The sequence below is a fragment of the Bubalus kerabau genome, chromosome 9 (assembly GCF_029407905.1).
Source record: "Bubalus kerabau isolate K-KA32 ecotype Philippines breed swamp buffalo chromosome 9, PCC_UOA_SB_1v2, whole genome shotgun sequence".
Classification (NCBI taxonomy): Eukaryota; Metazoa; Chordata; class Mammalia; order Artiodactyla; family Bovidae; genus Bubalus; species Bubalus kerabau.
The window spans coordinates 102,879,237-102,897,697 of record NC_073632.1 but is presented as its reverse complement, the minus strand read 5'-3'; the positions used below and the strand labels follow the sequence as shown (position 1 = coordinate 102,897,697).

General features: G+C 49.6%; 1 protein-coding gene across 2 annotated transcripts in view; it reads right to left on the bottom strand.

The window, feature by feature from the left end:
* SYNJ2 (synaptojanin 2) overlaps positions 1-18,461 on the bottom strand; it is a 104,887-nt gene that overhangs the window by 3,007 nt on the left and 83,419 nt on the right. The window contains exons 16-26 of one of the 2 annotated variants that reach the window (XM_055536077.1): positions 17,182-17,340; positions 14,312-14,468; positions 13,069-13,186; positions 11,354-11,572; positions 11,190-11,268; positions 9,797-9,965; positions 9,162-9,335; positions 6,281-6,415; positions 4,685-4,797; positions 3,466-3,574; positions 1,217-1,368 (exon numbers count right to left, since the gene is read on the bottom strand). In XM_055536077.1, the coding sequence (XP_055392052.1) occupies positions 1,217-1,368; positions 3,466-3,574; positions 4,685-4,797; positions 6,281-6,415; positions 9,162-9,335; positions 9,797-9,965; positions 11,190-11,268; positions 11,354-11,572; positions 13,069-13,186; positions 14,312-14,468; positions 17,182-17,340 (1,584 nt within the window). The remainder of the gene's footprint in view (positions 1-1,216; positions 1,369-3,465; positions 3,575-4,684; positions 4,798-6,280; positions 6,416-9,161; positions 9,336-9,796; positions 9,966-11,189; positions 11,269-11,353; positions 11,573-13,068; positions 13,187-14,311; positions 14,469-17,181; positions 17,341-18,461) is intronic. The other variant, XM_055536078.1, reaches the window with a different exon arrangement.

The following is an 18,461-nucleotide window of genomic DNA, read 5'->3' as shown; positions in this document are numbered from 1 at the left end:
TGAACCTCTCTGAAAATTCTTTCTGGAGGCTGCAGCTTTGATGATTCAGTGAAGTAGCTTATGTCAGTGTTAAGCTAATTGAAGGACTCATTGTAGGGTATACTGGCTCCTTGAATCTTTGCTATTTAAATACAGAAGAATGGCAAATTTCACACAGGAACTTCCCTTCCTCGGTTCTGATTCAAACGGACCACAAAGGAAACAACTGCATGAGACCAGAGGGAGCTTTTGTACAGACATGGCTGTGGGTAGTTTAAACATCAGCATTTCAGTATTGCCACTGGTTCTTTAGATAAACCAGCTGCAATAAACAACCTGTTCTCTGACAGCCTTTTATTGCAGCTCCTGTGCAGCTGGTGAGGAAAACGAACCCATTTCTACCTCTGGCCTTGAAAAGACAAAGTGAGAACAGAGAAGAGGCTGAGGAACGAGGTCTGTAAGTGCAAGGAGGCGTGGAAAATGGGCGGATGAATGAGCAGACGTGGAACAGCAGAGCAACCCAGAAAACACAAAGCCGGCTCTGGAAGAACCAGGCGCCCAAGCCACGCTCACACTTTCTCCAGGTGGACAAGCAGCCATTCTGTAACGACCAGCCAAGGATTACCGAATGTCCGTGACTGGCACACTGAGCTCAAACGGAAGATCCAGATGTCTCTAGAGGTGCCAGTCTTTGGGCTGCTACTGTCCTGACAAACTCATGTCTCTGAAGCAGCAAGCAAGGCTGAGAAGCTTGAGAGCGAGAGCAGAAAACAATCTGCAAGAAAAGTGGCAAGAAAAGCTGTCGCGCCTCCAGCGCTTGTCAAACAAGGCCCATCTGGAGACCGGTGACTGTTTTTCTAATGCTATAAGATCTGTACACGTGAACCGTGGGCATAGGACACAGACCTCACACACAAATGGGAATTACTGGGACACGTGGAATACAGCGTCCCACGCTGGCTTGGTTTGGGAACAGAAATGGAACATTTGGACACAGTGATGCCTCCAAACTGTTCCTGTCTTGGTGAGAAATTCCCAATGTTTCTGCTCAGCGAGAGCTAAGAAGCAGCAGGGATGAGAGGGAGAAAGCAATTGCTGGGCATGCTCCTCAAAGATGGGGCCGTGGCTGGGAGTCGTGAACATGTATAAAGAGACCAGGCTCATCGGAGACATAATTCTTATCTAAGGAGACATCTGAGCAGCCCAGGAGCAACGGGCTTACATGACAGGTTCTTACCTTTCCCGTCCTCCTTAGGGTTGGCTTCTTGATGGCAGGAACCCTGGGGGCAGGCCGACGGGGCAGAAGAGGCGCCACCCCCACGGTGGGCTCTGGTTTGGAAGATTCTTGGTCCCTCAAGGCTGGAGCATTTAGGGCTTCTCCTGGGATGCCTGAAGCATGGAATGGCACAGCAGAGGCATAAAGGACAAGGCATTATTCAAAGGATAATGCAATGTATTTCTCTTTGATCTAAATCTCTGAGGGTTGTCAGGACCAACCAGCTAGGTTTGACCCCAGCTCCTCACGCTCACCTTCTCAACAGGGATGGGGTCTGTGTAGGGGAGAATCAGTGAGACCCTAAGATTAGGTGCAAAGTTTAATGTGTACCCGTGTTGCTCAGGGGAGATGATGGTAGAACGCCTTGAAATCTTAGCAGGGCCCATGAGAAGGAAAATATTAAGTTGCGGCGCAGGGTAGAGTTCAAACCTCAAACCTCTCCCACTCTCCACGTCTATACAGACTTAGGAAAAAAAACCCTTGACTGTAATCTAATTAACATACCATAAAATTTACCCTTTTTTAACGATTATATTTTGGTGGTTATAGTCACAAAGTTGTACAACCATCACCATATGGTTCCCAGAACGTCTTCATCACCTCAAAAAGAGACCCCACACATTTCCACGGGAGTCACTGCCCAGTCCCTCCTCTCCTCTCGCTCCTGAAAACCACTATAATTTTCTCTCTGTATAGATCTGACTCTTCTGGACAGTTCACATCAATGGAATCATACAACACATGGCCTTTTGGGTCCGTTTTCTTTCACTCAGCACAGTATTTTCATGATTCACCCATGACAGAGCATATGTTAGCACTCTATTCTTTTTTACAGCTGAATAATATTCCATGGGATGGATATGCTCCACTTTATCCATTTGACCTTGGTGTATAGAGCAGGGGCTGACAGAAGGGGTAAGTATGAGAAGTTCAGGTCAGTTGTCTTGAGAGAAGAGGCTATAAAGAGACCTGCTGCTGCTGCTGCTGAGTCGCTTCAGTCATGTCCGACTCTGTGCAACCCCATAGATGGAAGCCCACCAGGCTCCCCCATCCCTGGGATTCTCCAGGCAAGAGTACTAGAGTGGGTTGCCATTTCCTTCTCCAATGCATGAAAGTGAAAAGTGAAAGGGAAGTCTCTCAGTCGTGTCTGACTCTTAGCGACCCCATGGACTGCAGCCTACCAGGCTCCTCCGTCCATGGGATTTTCCAGGCAACAGTACTGGAGTGGGGTGCCATAAAGAGACCTAGTGGGGCCTAAACAAAGCAGCAGGGATGCTGGTAATCACAGCAATCGGATTTTAGAGGCGGGCATTCTAGAGGGTGGCACTGAGCTCTAAAGAAGACTGTGGGTGAAGGTCAATGGGCTAGAGGTGAGGAAGGAGGGAGGTGCCACTGGGGGCTGGGTGGAAGAGAGTCCATCAGCTGATGGACTGTTTCATCCATACAATGAGTTTTTGTTTCTTTTTTTTAATAAAAGAGAAACCATGGTGTTATCATGCAACACTGTTTCTCCTCCTCTTAATCCATGCCCTCTTTAAATGTTATTTGGGAATTTCAAATAAATGAAATATCCAGACTAAAAACAAATCAGGCAACTGTAATTGCATCTGGCTTTTCAGCGGGCATACTTTGCCTCCTTCAAAAGAGAGTCTAGTATAAAGTCAAAACAAACAAACAAACCCCAAATTGCTAGTTACCAGTGATTCTGAATGCATAGGGGAGATTCTAAGTTAAAACATGGTTAACAAGGGTTAGATGAAGTGACAGCAACAAAAAATGAACAGGCAGTATGCAGAGAAGAGGTCCCTGCCTGCCAGTGAAGAATCTAGGGATGCTGGTAATTAAAAAACGAGATGTTTTGCCTGAAGGAGAACGCCTACTTAACCATCTCTTTCTACAGAGCCAGCAGGATAAGTTAGTGCCTCCAGCATGAACCTCTTCTAAAACTCATTTTCGTTTATTTCTGTCTCTCCCTTAAGTGCTCCTTAATAATCTTGGGATTGTTTTTATCTATTGATACTTACTGAATTTTAAATATAAGTTCTAAATGGACGATAAATCTTCGTAGATGAATTTTATAAAATGTTGCTAAAGGGTATTTTTACTGAATACTGCCTCCAGAAAAAGAGTTCTGTTCTTTTCTAGGCCCCTTTTGGCAAGAATATGAGGAGAAAAGCAGAATCTCGAAGGAGCCCTGGGGGAACACCTACCTCCTCTGGCTTCCAGGAGACATCGGATGGCTGCTTCAGCCTCCTGAGCGTTGGTTGTTTTGATCTGCTTGACATTATAAGGCTTACTTATCCCAGTCCTTGCTTTGGGCTTGAGGACAAAAATCAGGAAGAAATACATATTAGCACAAGTGGGAAAACAGCCTCACCCTGTGAGACCTCTGCCCACGGATCCATATGTGAGCGTGAGGTTGAAAGAGCTCCATCAGCGATGAAGGCACAGCTCCCATCTAAACTGCATCCTTCAAGGCTCTTTCCCTCGGAGCATGCGAATACCCGAGGGGAGGGATGCAGTAACATCTAGATGACGCTGGTCTCCCCATCCGGGTGGTTCTAGGACTATGCAATGCGGACCAACCATCCTCTATCTTTATTTCGACAACCAGGTGAAAAAGCAAGAAAGTCAGAAGTCACTCCTTCCAAGGTCCAGTGAGTCACTCAGCACTTTCCAGATGTTTCTCAAAAGTGCTGATTCTACTTCTTCACTGTTCTACCTCTTAACCTCCACCTCTGGGTCGCCTTTGAGGACCTGCCTTCACCACTGTAAACCACCGAGGTCAGGTCAGCCTCCTGCCCCTGCTGTGAGCATGACCATGGCCATCAGCTGGCCCAGCTCTCCTCACTGTCCCTTCCACCCGGCCCCCAATGGCACCTCCCTCCTTCCTCACCTCTAGCCCATTGACCTTCACCCACAGTCTTCTTTAGAGCTCAGTGCTACCCTCTAGAATGCCCGCCTCTAAAACCCTATTGTTACTATTACCAGCATCTCTACTGCATTATTTAGATCTCTTTTTACTCTCTTCTCTCAAGACAACTGACCTGAACTTCTCATATTTCCCCTTCTACCAGCCCCTGCTCTATACGCCAAGGTCAAACGCAAGCGCCGAAAGGGAGAGAAGCAGGTATGTCTGGAAACCAACAGTCCCTCCATGAAGGGGCGCTTGGGAGTTTTCTTCAAATGTGATTTTCTCTCTCATACTCTGGACGATCATTAAAAACCCCTATAAAGGACCTGGTAGTAAGTTATAGGGTTTGGGGGGGTAAGTGGTGGATAGGTAGAGAGTTAGAGACAGAAATCTATGTATTCACTGGAAAGAGGTGACCCGGCATGATGTGAGGGGCTATGCATGGACCACGGGGCAGATCTCATGGGTTTGAGAAGCTGGCCCGTTTCGCTCTGATCTGAGAAAGGAGAACTCACCGCTTGCTGAGGGGCTCCCGGCAGGAGTTTTGCCATCTGCAAAATCGAGTACTGCCCGTGGGTGCCCGAGGAGATGGAGGCATCCGAGGCTGATTTTTTCACCATGAAACCAGCTGTAAAAACCAAGGAGGGCAGAGACTCCATCTCAGTGAAGTCACAGCTACTTCAACACAAAATTCCCAGCCAGCCAAGAGCAAGAGCAAGGTCATGGTCTGAGTATGTCCATGGCCTTCAGCGATTCAGAGGTGCTTCTGAGGCTGTCTTTTGATTCTCTAACAACTTGGGCCTATTAATGTAGATTTTCTGGAGAAGCAGTGTTTGAATGAAAATTTTAATCTAACATCCTGGGCCGGGGGATGTTAAATCTGACATAAAACCTAATCAATCATTTTTAAGTGGTTTAAAACACACTACTGTTATTAGGACCAAATTTTAAAGATGTTTCATGGGCAAAGTCTTAAAAAACATTCCTAAAGCTGAGAATAAACTATATTTAATAGTACTTATAGCCATTATTCATATTTAGAACAACATTTAGTGACAGAAACACTAGATGAAAACACAGATGACCAAAAAAAATTGGATACCAATTCTGTTATTAAAATTTTGCATAGACATAAATATATCTAATTGGAAAAAGGATGGAAATCTTTTGGTTAACAACTATCATCGCTAGGTAAGTGAAATTAAATTTTTTACTGTTTCTGTTATCTCTTTTTGTAAACCTCCACCATAATATAGGACATCACTTTATTTTTATTTAATATTTTAATTTATTTTCTGAGCATGAACTCTGCAAAGTAAAAAAAAAATATGCTTAACAAGTCATGTGTTTCTGACTTGCCATTGATTACGATTGTGATGTAACCCACGATGAACCCAGTTCTGAAAGTATGGCTTAGGAAAATATTTACTGGCATGGCGGGGTGCAGGTGGGGAGAAGCAAGCAGTGGAGGTAAATGGAAACTGATCAGAAGCATGGTACAACCTTATTTCCGATTATTGAGGCGTGCTTTATGGGCAAAGCATTGTTTTTTGGGGGAGTCAGGAAGAAAAGTACTACGCTGAGACCCGGACCGGGAAAAGCCGTTCTCAGCAGACTCGGGCTCACAGATGGAGTGGTGCCTGCTCAGAGGCGCGTGCATGGCCACCTTCCAGGTCAGGGCACCTGGGCTTACTTGCGTCCTCGTGAGTGGTGGTGGTGGTGGTGGGGGGAAGCAGTGGTCCAGGAGAGAAGATGCTGAGAGATGCCGTTGGGGGTCGGGGGGAGAAGGAGCTCATAATGTCCCCAGCTCGTTTGTGGCCCCAGTTCTCCAACCCATAAGGTTTCAAACTGCAAGCAGCTTCAAGCAAAAGCACAGCCACAGGAGGGCGAAGAGCAGCTTTAGGAAGGGCTGCTTTGATTTGCCCGCAAGACACAAAGCGATCTCTGATACCAAACTCGCCAAGGATTTAGGACGAAGAGGAGCCTGAGGAGGGGAGAAAGTACTGTGAAAACCCAACAGCAGGATTTTAGAGCCATTCGCTCAGCAGGTAGGAAGGGTGTGGTTATTCCCAGCAGGCATCGTGGTGAGTGGAAAGCAAGCGGAGTCTTACTTGGAGGGGGGGGTCTCTGTGGTGGGTGAGGTGGCCGAGGCCGACTGGGAACCGACAGAGACCTGCTTGGAGAGCGGTGGCGGAAGTCCCCAACTGCTTCCAGCTCCTGCTTTAACTCCACCAGGTCGGCATCATCTGGAGGACACGGCGGGACGTGAATCAGGGCAGTCAGACTCGGGTCTGCAGGGACCCCTCCCGCAGGACAGCTTGAAGGGTCCCTTTCTGCTGGTGTGGGGGCGGAGAGGGCACCCAATGCCTGCTTGGAACACTTGGTGAGCCGTGCATGAGGTGTGGTGTCCACGCACAAGAGACAGTGAAGAATTTTAAAGTGTAGGCGCACTTCCTTCCCAAATAATCCACAAGACTTCCACACAGAATGACAGCTGAAAACCAGAGCCCCTCCATTTTTCTTTTTTTTTTAGGTTGAGCTGTGTAGCATGTGGAATCTCAGTTCCTTGACCAGGGATCGAACCTGTATCCTCTGCACTGGGAGCCCAGAGTCTCAACCACTGGACCACTAGGGAAGACCCTAGAGCCCCTCATTTTTCATTCCCCACTCTGAAACAGGGCAGTGACAGTTTTGGTGTTGAGAATATTTTCACTTCTTTGCCGGCGGGGCAGCCTGCAGTCCAGAGGCAAAGTCCAGCATGGAAGGTCCCTGCTCACTCAAGCCCCAAATCCCACAGCCCATGCCAGAGACTGCCCGAGCGTTCACCATCCTGACTCACCAGGGGTATGGGGAGGGGACTGCTTCTGTTTTATTACGTGTACATTTATTACATTTGGGGCTTCCCTTGTGGCTCAGCTGGTAAAGAATCTGCCTGCAAGACGGGAGACCTGGGTTCGATCCTTGGTTTGGGAAGATCCCCTGGAGAAGGGAAAAGCTACCCATTCCAGTATCCTGGCCTGGAGAATTCCATGGACTGTTCCCATGGGGTTGCAAAGACTCGGACACGACTGAGTGACTTTTTTCACTTATTACATTTAAATTCAGGGCAGTTTTAGGTTTTCTCTTCCACAGCACAGCACACCCCAATTCATTTCATCCTGGCTCATCCTCCCATCCCTCAAATCTTAAAAGCGAGGTGCATCTCATGAGCTCTGCTGAGGGAGGCAGAATGTCTCCTTCTAAAGGGAGTGCCTGAGGGCCCTTTTCCAATCCACTGGAAAAGACCCTGATGCTGGGAAAGATCGAAGAAGGCAGGAGAAGGGCACGACAGAGGATGAGATGGTTGGATGGCATCACTGCCTCAAGGCACATGAGTTTGAGCAAACTCTAGGAGAGAGTGAAGGACAGGGAAACTTGGCATGCTGCAGTCCATGGGGTCGCAGAGTCAGGCATGACTGAGCAACTGGACTGAGGGCCTTAAAGCATCAAGGAGATGTTCCCTTGAGGTCCACCAGGGGGCGAGTCTGCCCACATGTTAGAACCCCAAGCTGCTTTATTAAGTTCTTCATTCAAAAGGCACACACCTGCTCTGCCTCCAAAGGATGCCTGAATGATAGCCACCCTGGAGAAGAAGACCACTTCCTGTCTCAAGGACACATCCCTTCAGCCACTTCCGCTCCAGGGCAGGAGCCCTCTCTGGACGTGCAGCGTATAGAAGCACCTTGATTCGCTAAAGAAGGCTGTTGCCTCTGAATTGGGCAGCAGTCTCACACCATGGGTTTGGGTAGACTCTGGGAGTTGGTGATGGACAGGGAGGCCTGGCGTGCTGTGGTTCATGGGGTCGCAAAGAGTCGGACACGACTGAGAGACTGAATTGAACCGAACTCACACCTGGATGTGCATCCGAGTCACCAGGGAGCTCCATGAGTCGCCAGGTTTCCAGGGTGCCAGCCACACCTGCCAGGCCCACATCTCTACAATGTGGCAACTGATCAGGCCTCAGCAGTCTATTAAGCTCCTGATAGTTCAACACAGCCAGGCTACTGACTGGCTTTGGGACCAAAAACAGTCAAAGGGGCTTGGGGTGGTCTCTGTACCTCCTGGGAAGTATCTAATTATCAGCCGTTCTTTGTTCTCAGCCGCAGCTCAAAGGGTCCTGACACTCAGCTAAGCCCCTGCACCTGCTCGCCACCAACAAGGAGATACAATGTCCAACAGCTGGAAGGCACAGGTGGCTGTGGCTGAAACGGAGCTGAAGAGTTTGATGCAGAATGTGAACCACTCTAATCATCTAGGGACCGGCAGTTTGATCCCAGTGACTTTCAGTCCCTCTCGAGTCTAAAATGACACAATGACACTAAGATGTAACATTACTGTATAACAATATAATGTTATACAAATATAACCAGACACCAACAACTCAGGACATTGATAGTGAGTATGTGTCTTATGGGACTGAATCAGAAAAGTCTTGGAGTGGGGGGAAAAAAAATCACAAATGTAAAACCAGTTCAGAGCCATGCCAATTTAAATAGAGGAAACTAACTGACTCATTGGAAAAGACCCCGATGCTGGGCAAGATTGAAGGTGGGAGGAGAAGGGGACGACAGAGGATGAGATGGTTGGATGGCATCACCGACTCGATGGACATGAGTTTGGGCAACTCTGGGAGATGGTGATGGACAGGGAGGCCTGGTGTGCTGCAGTCCATGGGGTCGCAGAATCGGACACGACTGAGCGACTGAACTGAACTGAATGGTCATGAATCTGGCGTGTTAGAGGGGTCCCAGTTGTTGGGAAAAAATGAAATCACTAGAGGAAATCAGTGTGGTGGCAACTGCCCTCCCAGAGCCCAGTGTCCACCTCTTGCTGTGACTCATTTTGCACCTCTGTTCATGGGCCGAGCACACTGGATGTGGCTCTACGTGACGCCCAGCTGCTGAGAGTGAACGCTGCACCAGAGGTGAGTTAGAAAAGGAAGGTCCACGCTACCTTTGTAGGTCGGACGCTGCTGCTTCTTGGCGAGTGCTGGTGACCTGCCGGGAGGTGCCGCGGAGGTGGAGCCGGGGGCATCGGAGACCTCGTCTCCCCCTGGATCACTGTCTGAGACCACAGGCTGACTCAGCTCATCCGCCAGATAGTCTTCGTCGTCGTCAAGAATATCCCCTTGGGGAACAAAGTGTCACAGCGAACAATTAGGGGGAAAGCGCCAAGTCATCCATCAATGGGTCTGTTTCAACATCAAGGCCCGTGGCTCGTGTCAGGACCCCCGAGGTCCCCCGAGGCACAGCCACCAGCAGCCCCAGGCACCCACGTGGCAGCAAGGCTGGGGCCCCAATTCCACAGATGTCTGAGACACAGGACCAAGCCCACAGCCCTGACATCCACAAAACCACTGTCTTCAGTGAACCTTCAGACGCCTCCAGTCTTAGCACTGCAGGTAGCTAGCACCCGTCCACATGAATGCCCCCCGACTCTGGCCTGGAGAGTGAGCCTGCACTTCCAGGGGTCTCTGGAACCTTCCCGAGGCGGGGGTCTCAGAAGGGCTCTTGAGGCTCTCGTGCTGGGAGAAGGTCTCGTCTGCCCGCCTCGCCACACAGAGCGGGAAGTCCTGGGGGGTGACTCACCTTCCGAGTCATAGTCCAGACTCGTGAAGTCGCAGTTCTCCTCCAGCAGACAGGAGTTGGCTGTGGGGGACACGGAGGCCACGCTGTCCCGCTTTCGGATGATCTCCTCTTGCAAACCTTTCAGCCAGTCCTTGGTCTTCGGTCTGATCTTCACGGCTCGGCCCTTCACCTGAGGACAGAGCGGCCGCCCGAGAATGATCGCTGACCTCAGACCCTCTGACCCCAAAGTGCTTCTCACTCGAAGGCACGCATTGGGAGCCAGGCCCACCTTCACTTTTTTCCCAGAGGGTCTAGACCTCGGGCAGGCCCGGCACAGCTCACATGTGGTCTGAATAGAAGTCGAACTGTCATCCCAAGCTTTTCATTTTGTGTGAATTTAAAACCAGCACATTATTCATCAAAATGGAAACTACCATGAGCTGCATGTCCCAAACCATGGAGACAGAAAAATTGAAAAAGCCTCTCAGTCGTGTCCGACTCTTCACGACCCCATGGACTATGCAGTCCATGGAATTCTCCAGGCCAGAATACTGGGGTGGGTAGCCTTTCCCTTCTCCAGGGGAATCTTCTCAACCCAGGGATCGAACCCAAGTCTCCCACACTGCAGGCAGATTCTTCTCAGCTGAGCCACAAGGGAAGCCCATGAAGAGAGCACGACCCCAGTATTCTTGTTGGGGGTGGGGGGGTGAGCGCAGGGAGCCCCAGTCACGAAGGGGGCACGGTGCTCCAAAACTTGCTGTTTCTCCCCAGTCCTGCAAGGAGCCGGGGCTGGAGGGTAGATACCAGAAGCAGAGGTGGTAATGAGGAGATCTCTCTGGCAGTCTGGTGGTTAAGACTCTAGGCTTCCAATGCAGGGGGCATGGGTTTGATCCCTAATCAGAGAACTAAGATTTCACATGTCTTGTGGCATGGCCAAAGAATAAATTAAAAAAATTTTATTTAAGAAAAAAAAAAAAAAAAAAGATGCGGGGCTTCCCTGGTGGCTCAGTGGTAAAGAATCCACCTGCCAATGCATGAGATACAGGTCCGATCTCTAGGCTCAGTCCCATGTGGCACACAGCAACCAAGCCCATGCATCACAACCTGAGCCTGTGCTCCAGAGGCTGGGAGCCACAGTGAGGGCATCTCGTGTGCCCCAAAGCCCGTGCCCCACAGCTAGAGAAGCCACTGTAGTGAGAAGCCCACACACCTCAACGAGGGAATAGAATCTTGCACGCTACAACTAGGGAAAGCCCATGCAGCACCTGAGACCCAGCACAGCCAATAAAAAGATGTGATAGAGACCCAGCTCCTGCCCTCCTGTGGGCGTCTACATTCGCAGAAACTGGCCACGTAGAAGCACAAGAAGCCGGAGGGGACAAGCACGCCCCACGGGTCACCAAGCGTGCCTCACCTTCATTCCATCCACATCTAGCACACTGAGTGCTGAGTGACTGTCGGCAAAAGTCACGAGCATCTGCCCTTGGTTGATCCTGGAACAGAGGAGATTTGCCAGGTCAGCCCTGGGGACACGCTCTCCAGCAATGAGCACCCAGCTTCACCTGAGCATGTCTCCACCTGACAAGCACGATTGTCCCGTAATTCCCCAGGGTCTGCATGAGCTCCAGGCGCACGTCCTCAGGAAACTCGTCCTTCTCTTCTGAGCTTGGCGACTGCAGGTTGACGACGACGGTGGCATCCGGGGGGCCCTGGAAAGAGGACACTTCCTGGAACACCCTGTCCCGAGCCCCCACGTCGACTTCTTGCACTTCCACCTCCACGATGGCCAGCACGGGTCTGTGTTAGACATGGAAGGAAGAGAGGGCACCGTTAGCCCAGGGCAAGACCGTTCCCCAGCCCAACCGCCATCCAGACTCTGCTGTCAACAGGAAACATTGACGACGCAGCCCAAGCGTGCGGCAACCCCTCGGGCCTGGAACCGAGCTCTCTGGTCCTGGGGTTTCCATCCGTCTTTCCCTAACCTTGGCATTATCTTGGCTTTTCTATCTAAGGATGATCTGAGAGAAAATCTATACCAGCCATCAGCAAAGGTTCTTTGCATGTAATCCCAGGACTGCTGAAGAAAATGGCAACCCACTCCAGCATTCTTGCCTAGAAAATGAATCCCATGGACAGAGGAGCCTGGCAGGCTACAGTCCATCGGGTCGCAAAGAGTCGGACACAACAGAGCAACTACCACACCCAGGACCACTGAGGATGCGGAAAAGCGGGGATTCTCCCTGGGCTGGGGGGTTCAAGCGTTTTGCAGGGCATGCTATTTGGAGGTTTGTGTTAAGAACCTCAAAAGTGATCATCTTTTGACCAACAAATTCAGTTCTAGAATTTTGTTCTGTGGAAACGACCAGAGTCAGACAAAGATTTATACACAAGGTTGATCTCTGCAGCACTGTTGATGGGAGGGACAAAGGAATAACCTTTAACTGTCCCAGGAGAGGGAAGGGGTTACGACACAGCCACATGACCGTATGCTATGCGCTAAGAACAACGTTGTAGAAATCTACCTGACATTCACTGAAAACAGATCAGCAGGAAATAAGGCAAACCTTGTAATTTTTACATAGGGATGGGTTTACTCTACAAAAAATTTATAAAATCCTCTATTAGGCAGATGACATCATCTTATTGAAGACATCTACCATATTAAGTGGATAAGTGAAACTATATCTAATATCCTGGGATAAACCATAATGGAAAAGAACATAAAGCATGTATATGTATGTATAACCGAGTCACTTTGCTGTGTAGCAGAAATACAACATAAATCAACTATACGTCAATAAAAAAAAACAAAAAAATCCTGAATTAATACTATAAACTCTGTGGTGTTTTTAATAATAAAATATTAGGAAAATATTCATCAGTAGGTGAGTGGGTAAATTCAATGGGTATATTTAGCTGAATACGGGACAGTGGTTGCAAATGAGAATCAGATCTCTAACAGCGACATCACTATCTCAAAAATATTTAAGTAACAAAAAGGCAAGTTGCACAATGACATAATTTATCAAAACTTAAATGACACAAAATACCATACAGGCTGTATCTTGGCAATTTTCATAAATGAAGTCACTTTTGATGCGGAGTGATGACAAAAGGCTAACACTGATTAATTCTTGGTGGCAAGCACACAGCTACTTGTCACACGTTCTTTACTCTACCTCGTGTCACACATGCACACACACGCATTCGGATGGGCAGGTCTGTTCTCTGCAGGGAACACCCGACCCCACCTTCCCCAGCAGCGGACATGCCGATGGTGGCCAGGACCTTACCTGTGGTCAGACGCTTGCAGCTCTGCCCGGCCGTAATACTTGAGGGCACCGGGAGACCAGGTGTGTCTGAGTTGGGTGCCAGCGTCCAGATCGCTGTCTAGAAGGTTGAGTTCTCCAGCTGCTCATGGAGATTCCAATCAAGAGATGCACACAAAGACACACAAGACACAACTGTATCAACATGAACAAACACTGATTACAGAGCGGGGGTCCATGTCACGGCCCACCTCCTATCTCAGACTCAGTGGCTCTAACCCCTTGGACTTGAAACTGTGTCAAGGCGGCTTTGGGGCCTGGGGTAAAAATCTCTCCCCCGGGACTTCCTTAGCAGTCCCACGGTTAAGACTCCGCGCTTCCAATGCAAGGGGTGTGGGTTCGATCCCTGGCTGGAAACCAAGATCCCATGTGCCTCAAGGTGCAGCCGAAAAAACAAAAAACACTTGTCCCGAGCAGGCAGAGCGGGTGAGAACACAGCATCACTGCTGCAGGCATTCTGCCCCGGGCCCGCGGTAAACAGGACGCCCGCAGCTCTTCGTACAGTAGGAGAGGCAGAGACTAAGGACACGAAGCTTCTTGCGCAGATGTCCACAAACTGATCTGGACAAAAACGCATCTTCTCAATCTGCAGGTGAGATTTCTGGGCTTTGCAATCTCAGCATCCGTCTCACCAGGACAGTTTAATTGTTTATGTATCAGTTTATAGGTGTTCGAATTTTTTAACAAACTGCACTTCTTGCTGGGCCTCAATAATCATTCAAAACGCAATCAACGACTAACGGATGAAACTTATCTTTCCTGTGTCTTACTCATGTGGGATCTGGAGTTGGGGCTTTCAGCAGGTAAGAGCTGGGCTGAACAAAACGGGCTAGAGAAAGGGCACGAGTGTGAGAGGCAGAGGTGCCCGAGAGGAGGACCCAGGGCCTCTCCCCTGGTCCCCACTGTGAAGAAAAGGCAGCACGGTGGGGTGGTGTGGGCAGAGAGCCACGAGGCACAGATGCAGAGAGCCAGGAGCCCGCACACTCACAGGCTGCAGTCTCTAGAAAGAGGCCAGAGGGGGGCTCCCCCAAAGCACCACCCCTAAAGCTTAGGGGTAACATCTGGAATGAGTTTCCTGTAGTTCCGGGTTAACAGGAGCCTTGTTCTTTAAAGAGCGAAGAGCACTGGACTAAAGAAACGTGATTTCCCCTGTGGCACACGGGTCAGCGCCCCCCTCCGCGTCTGACGGTGCACACGTGTCACCCACCTGTTCTGTCGTAAGGGTGCCTCTTTCTCCACCACAGGACCCTGTCCGTCCAGGCGGGGGTGCGGCACTTGTCACTGGTGTCGTAGGCAGCGGAGCCCACGTCGTACTTGTAGGTGGGTCCAAAGTCAATGGTGCCCTCATGAAAGTCTTTAAATATCTATCGGGAGGAGAAGTCACAGGACCATCTCAGTTCTCCTAAGTCAGGTCTGTTACACACACCAGAGGGCATGTCCCAGAGCAGTTCTTTTTGTTCCCAACAGGAACAGAATCTACATCATAGTGGCAGGCATGTAGAATACGGGACATCTGAATGTCTTTTAATCAGCAAAAAAGTGATGATCATCTCTGTTCTGCCGACGGACACACCACTGGGCCTCCCACCCCCCTCAGCACCGGATCTGTCACATGGGGGACAGCGACAGACACAGGCAAGGAGGCCGCTTCCATGCGAGAGGACTGTCCAGCCCAGCCCCGGCAAGGCCTTGATCCCTATCCGTTAACTAAACCAACTGGCTGTCAACTGCAAATCAGTGCTCGCCAAGGACGTTTCCCATCTGCGTCTGCAGGTTGAGCTCTGTGCTGCTGCAGCTGCTGACCTTCAACACCCCCTGACGGAGTTCAGGGAGAAGACTCTTGAGAGTCCCTTGGACTGCAAGGAGATCCAACCAGTCCATCCTGAAGGAAATCCACCCTGAATATTCACTGGAAGGATTGATGCTGAAGCTGAAACTCCAATACTTTGGCCACCTGATGCAAAGAACTGACTCACTGGAAAAGACCCTGATGCTGGGAAAGATTGAGGGCAGGAGGAGAAGGGGATGAGATGGTTGGATGGCATCACCAACTCAATGGACATGAGTTTGAGCAAGCTCCGGGAGTTGGTGATGGACAGGGAGGCCTGGCATGCTGTAGTCCATGGGGTTGCAAAGAGCTGGACACGACTGAGCGACTGAACTGAACTGAGGGAGTTCAGGGTGGAGAATGAGGCACTCAGTGCTCCAGGGAACCCAGTGGGACTGGTCTTTGATAGATATTTTCAGGAACTGATTTCCTGATCCCAATCCTTGCATCCCTTCATATCGAGAAAATCACTAAATCCCTTCGTGACTAGCAGAAAGTCTTTTGTTAAGTGAGCGCTTGATTGCAGTGAACTCCTCCCTCACCAAAATCTTATATATTGAATTTTCCCCACTGCCTCTTTGGAGCAGTCTCTCAGAGCTCTCTGAGGTGCTGTCTCCCAGGCTGCAGTCCTCATTTTGCCCCAAATAAAACTTAATCCGCAACTCTCATGTTGCGCGTCTTTTTAGTCAACACAGGTAGGGAGCGGCTCAGAACAGAAGCCCAGTTCCCCTCCGTCTTCATTTAACCCTGGTCCAGCCCTGATGCTGTGGGCAGACCGGGAACAGACACTGGGTGTTCGAGTGGAAGGGTGTGGAGGACACTGGCAGGAGGAAGGAAGAAGGACCTTTAACAGAAAGGCCGTTAAGGTCCCTTTGCCCTCTGGCCATCCCCAGCGACCCACGTCCCCGAGGGGACAACAGAAAACCCATAGGAATGACCGGATCTTGCTGCAGAAGGGGTCTTGCCCTCCCTGCTCGCGCCATCTAACCCGCTGCACTTTCACTAGGTGTATGGAACTAGCTGCACTTCCCTCCCCCTCAGTCCATCCTGCTAGGAAGTAAACAGGTGCTGAGATGTGGAGGCCTGCCAGTGTGATCTTGAACTGAAGACGGATCCTATAGCTGAATCTTCCCTGTTACGTTGTGACCTGAGGAGGCACTAAAAACTTGCATGGGGTCGCACAAGGCAAGTCTGAGCTGAACTCTGATGGTCTCGGGCTGTATCATGGCTCTGAGTACTGACTCTGTGATCTTGGATATGTTATGTGACCTTGGCCTCCGTCTTCTTATCTATAAAATGGGTATAATACCTAATCTGTAGGATGGTCTTGAGAACTATGTGTACAAGTCGGTGTGTGAAGTGTATTAGACGGTGTATTAAATGAATTTGTTAGCATGTTCACTAACAAGAAACAGAGATATCACCAAAATGAATTGCTTTGAGCAGAGTCTAGCATGTCACTTGCTGGTTTAGTGTGCCTGACATACAGCCATTCCTACGAGCCTCAGCCAGAGTACAGGGTATTTGGACTGTGTACATCAGACCCACCATCCTCACCAGCTGTGTGCGCAGAGGCTGATGTGGGGCTGTTTGACTCAGCTTGGATTCAAACTTACTCCCTGGGAAGCCCTGGACCAGGGTTCAGCTTGCCTGGAGGAGGAAGGGACGGCTTCCTGCCCCTCCAGCCACGGAGCCGGGGCATAGAGGCTCCTATCACCCTGAGCCCCTCCGGTGGCTTGTGTGTAGCCAGTGTCCTTTCATACAGCGACAGCCCCTCTGGCCACGAGAAGACACAGACCTTGACTGTGGCCAGGAAAGTAGGAGCAGGACACAAGTGTGGACAGACGCTCACACACCTCTAGCTTCTTATGCTGGGCACGTTTTCTACCATATCAGAATCAGTTACATCCACGCATGAAGCTTAATTTGCAAACACGAGCGTGTACATTCAGTAGACGCTGTTCCACACTGGGGGCTCCCAGGTGGCGCTAGTAGTAAGGAACCCGCCTGCCAATGCAGGAAACAGAAGAGACGCGGGTTCGATCCCTGGGTGGGGAAGGTCCCCTGGAGAAGGGCATGGCAACCCACTCCAGTATTCCTGCCTGGAGAATCCCACGGACAGAGGAGCCTGGCCGGCTACAGTCCATGGGGTCGCGAAGAGTCGGAGAGGACTGAAGCAACGTAGAACACACACATGCACACTCCACTCTGGAGCAGGTGTTAAAAACTATTTCAAAAGCACAACTTACTTTTCCACTTGACTTCTGCAGCTGTAGCTGATCAAATTCCAGAAGCTTCTTCCAGTCTTGGCGTTTAACAAAATAGAAGACTTCTTCGTAAGTGAGATCAATGCGGTAGTTGAAATCACCACACCAAAACACGTAATCGTGAGAGAAAATGTTTCTTCCCTAAGTCATAAAAAGAAAGAAATCCTGATGATCTGATCCATCTTGCAAGGAATGTGGGAGAGGGGGGAAAACAAATTCACTATACAGAAGATAGGCAGATATGTTTTTCTTAAAATGTTATTTTTAAAACAAGAGTCTGCTAAAGCATCTCATTTTTCACTAATGCCATAAAAACCTGCCGATAGCCTTGCATGTGGCTTACTTTTTACATTCTAAATAGTGTTTTTGAGTGTTCTGGGGAAAGCGCCATCCCTAACACAAGGCGCATGATGGCCAGTATTCACTCTGCCCATCAGATCTCGGCTGCCAGGCTGTACCCCTGCTTCGTTATATCTGTATCCTAACAACAAGGGCCCAAATATTCAGTGTTATGAGAACGAGGTTTAAGAAAATAAGTATAAACGCTCAGGACATGCAACTCTGTAAAAGCTGGTGGGTTTCATACATTTCTATCCTTGACCCTCCATCACTCCCCTTGATCAGTCCCCCAGCCCTCAGCCTGCCCAGTCAGCTGTGTGCCCGCATCCAGGGCAGCCCTGTCGATCTCAGACCTCTTCCCCTTCCCCCACCCAGGAATCACAACAAGAGCAGCACAGTATCCGCCGCCCACAATGCTGGGCTCTGTTCTGGGGTGCCCTGTCTTCACAGTGGCCCTGAGAAGCACATACTCTTGATTCTCAGATTAAAAGAAAAAAAAAAAAAAGTTCAGAAACTCTGCTGAAGGCTACACCACTAGGACATGATACAGACAAGATATGAGCTCAGATCTGCCATGCCGCGGAACCTGCTTCTGTTCACTACACTGAGCAGTACTTCCACTCCCCTCGGCCCACAATATTCTGGACAGAAGACTGAAATTATCACAGCCCAATAAAAGAACCATGTGGAGCAGCCCTGCCTAAAAGAATGCTTGGTAGTGATGGAAAGGCTCTGAACCTCAGCTGTCCAAAGCCCAGCCACATGGGGCCACGCACGTGAAATGCGGCCAGTGTGACTGATGGCTTTTGGCTTTATTTTATCTATTTTACATTTAAATAGCTACTTGTGGCTAGTGGCTACTCTACTGAATAACACAGGTATAGAGTATGGGTACCCTCAATATTTCTACCGAAAAAAGCTCT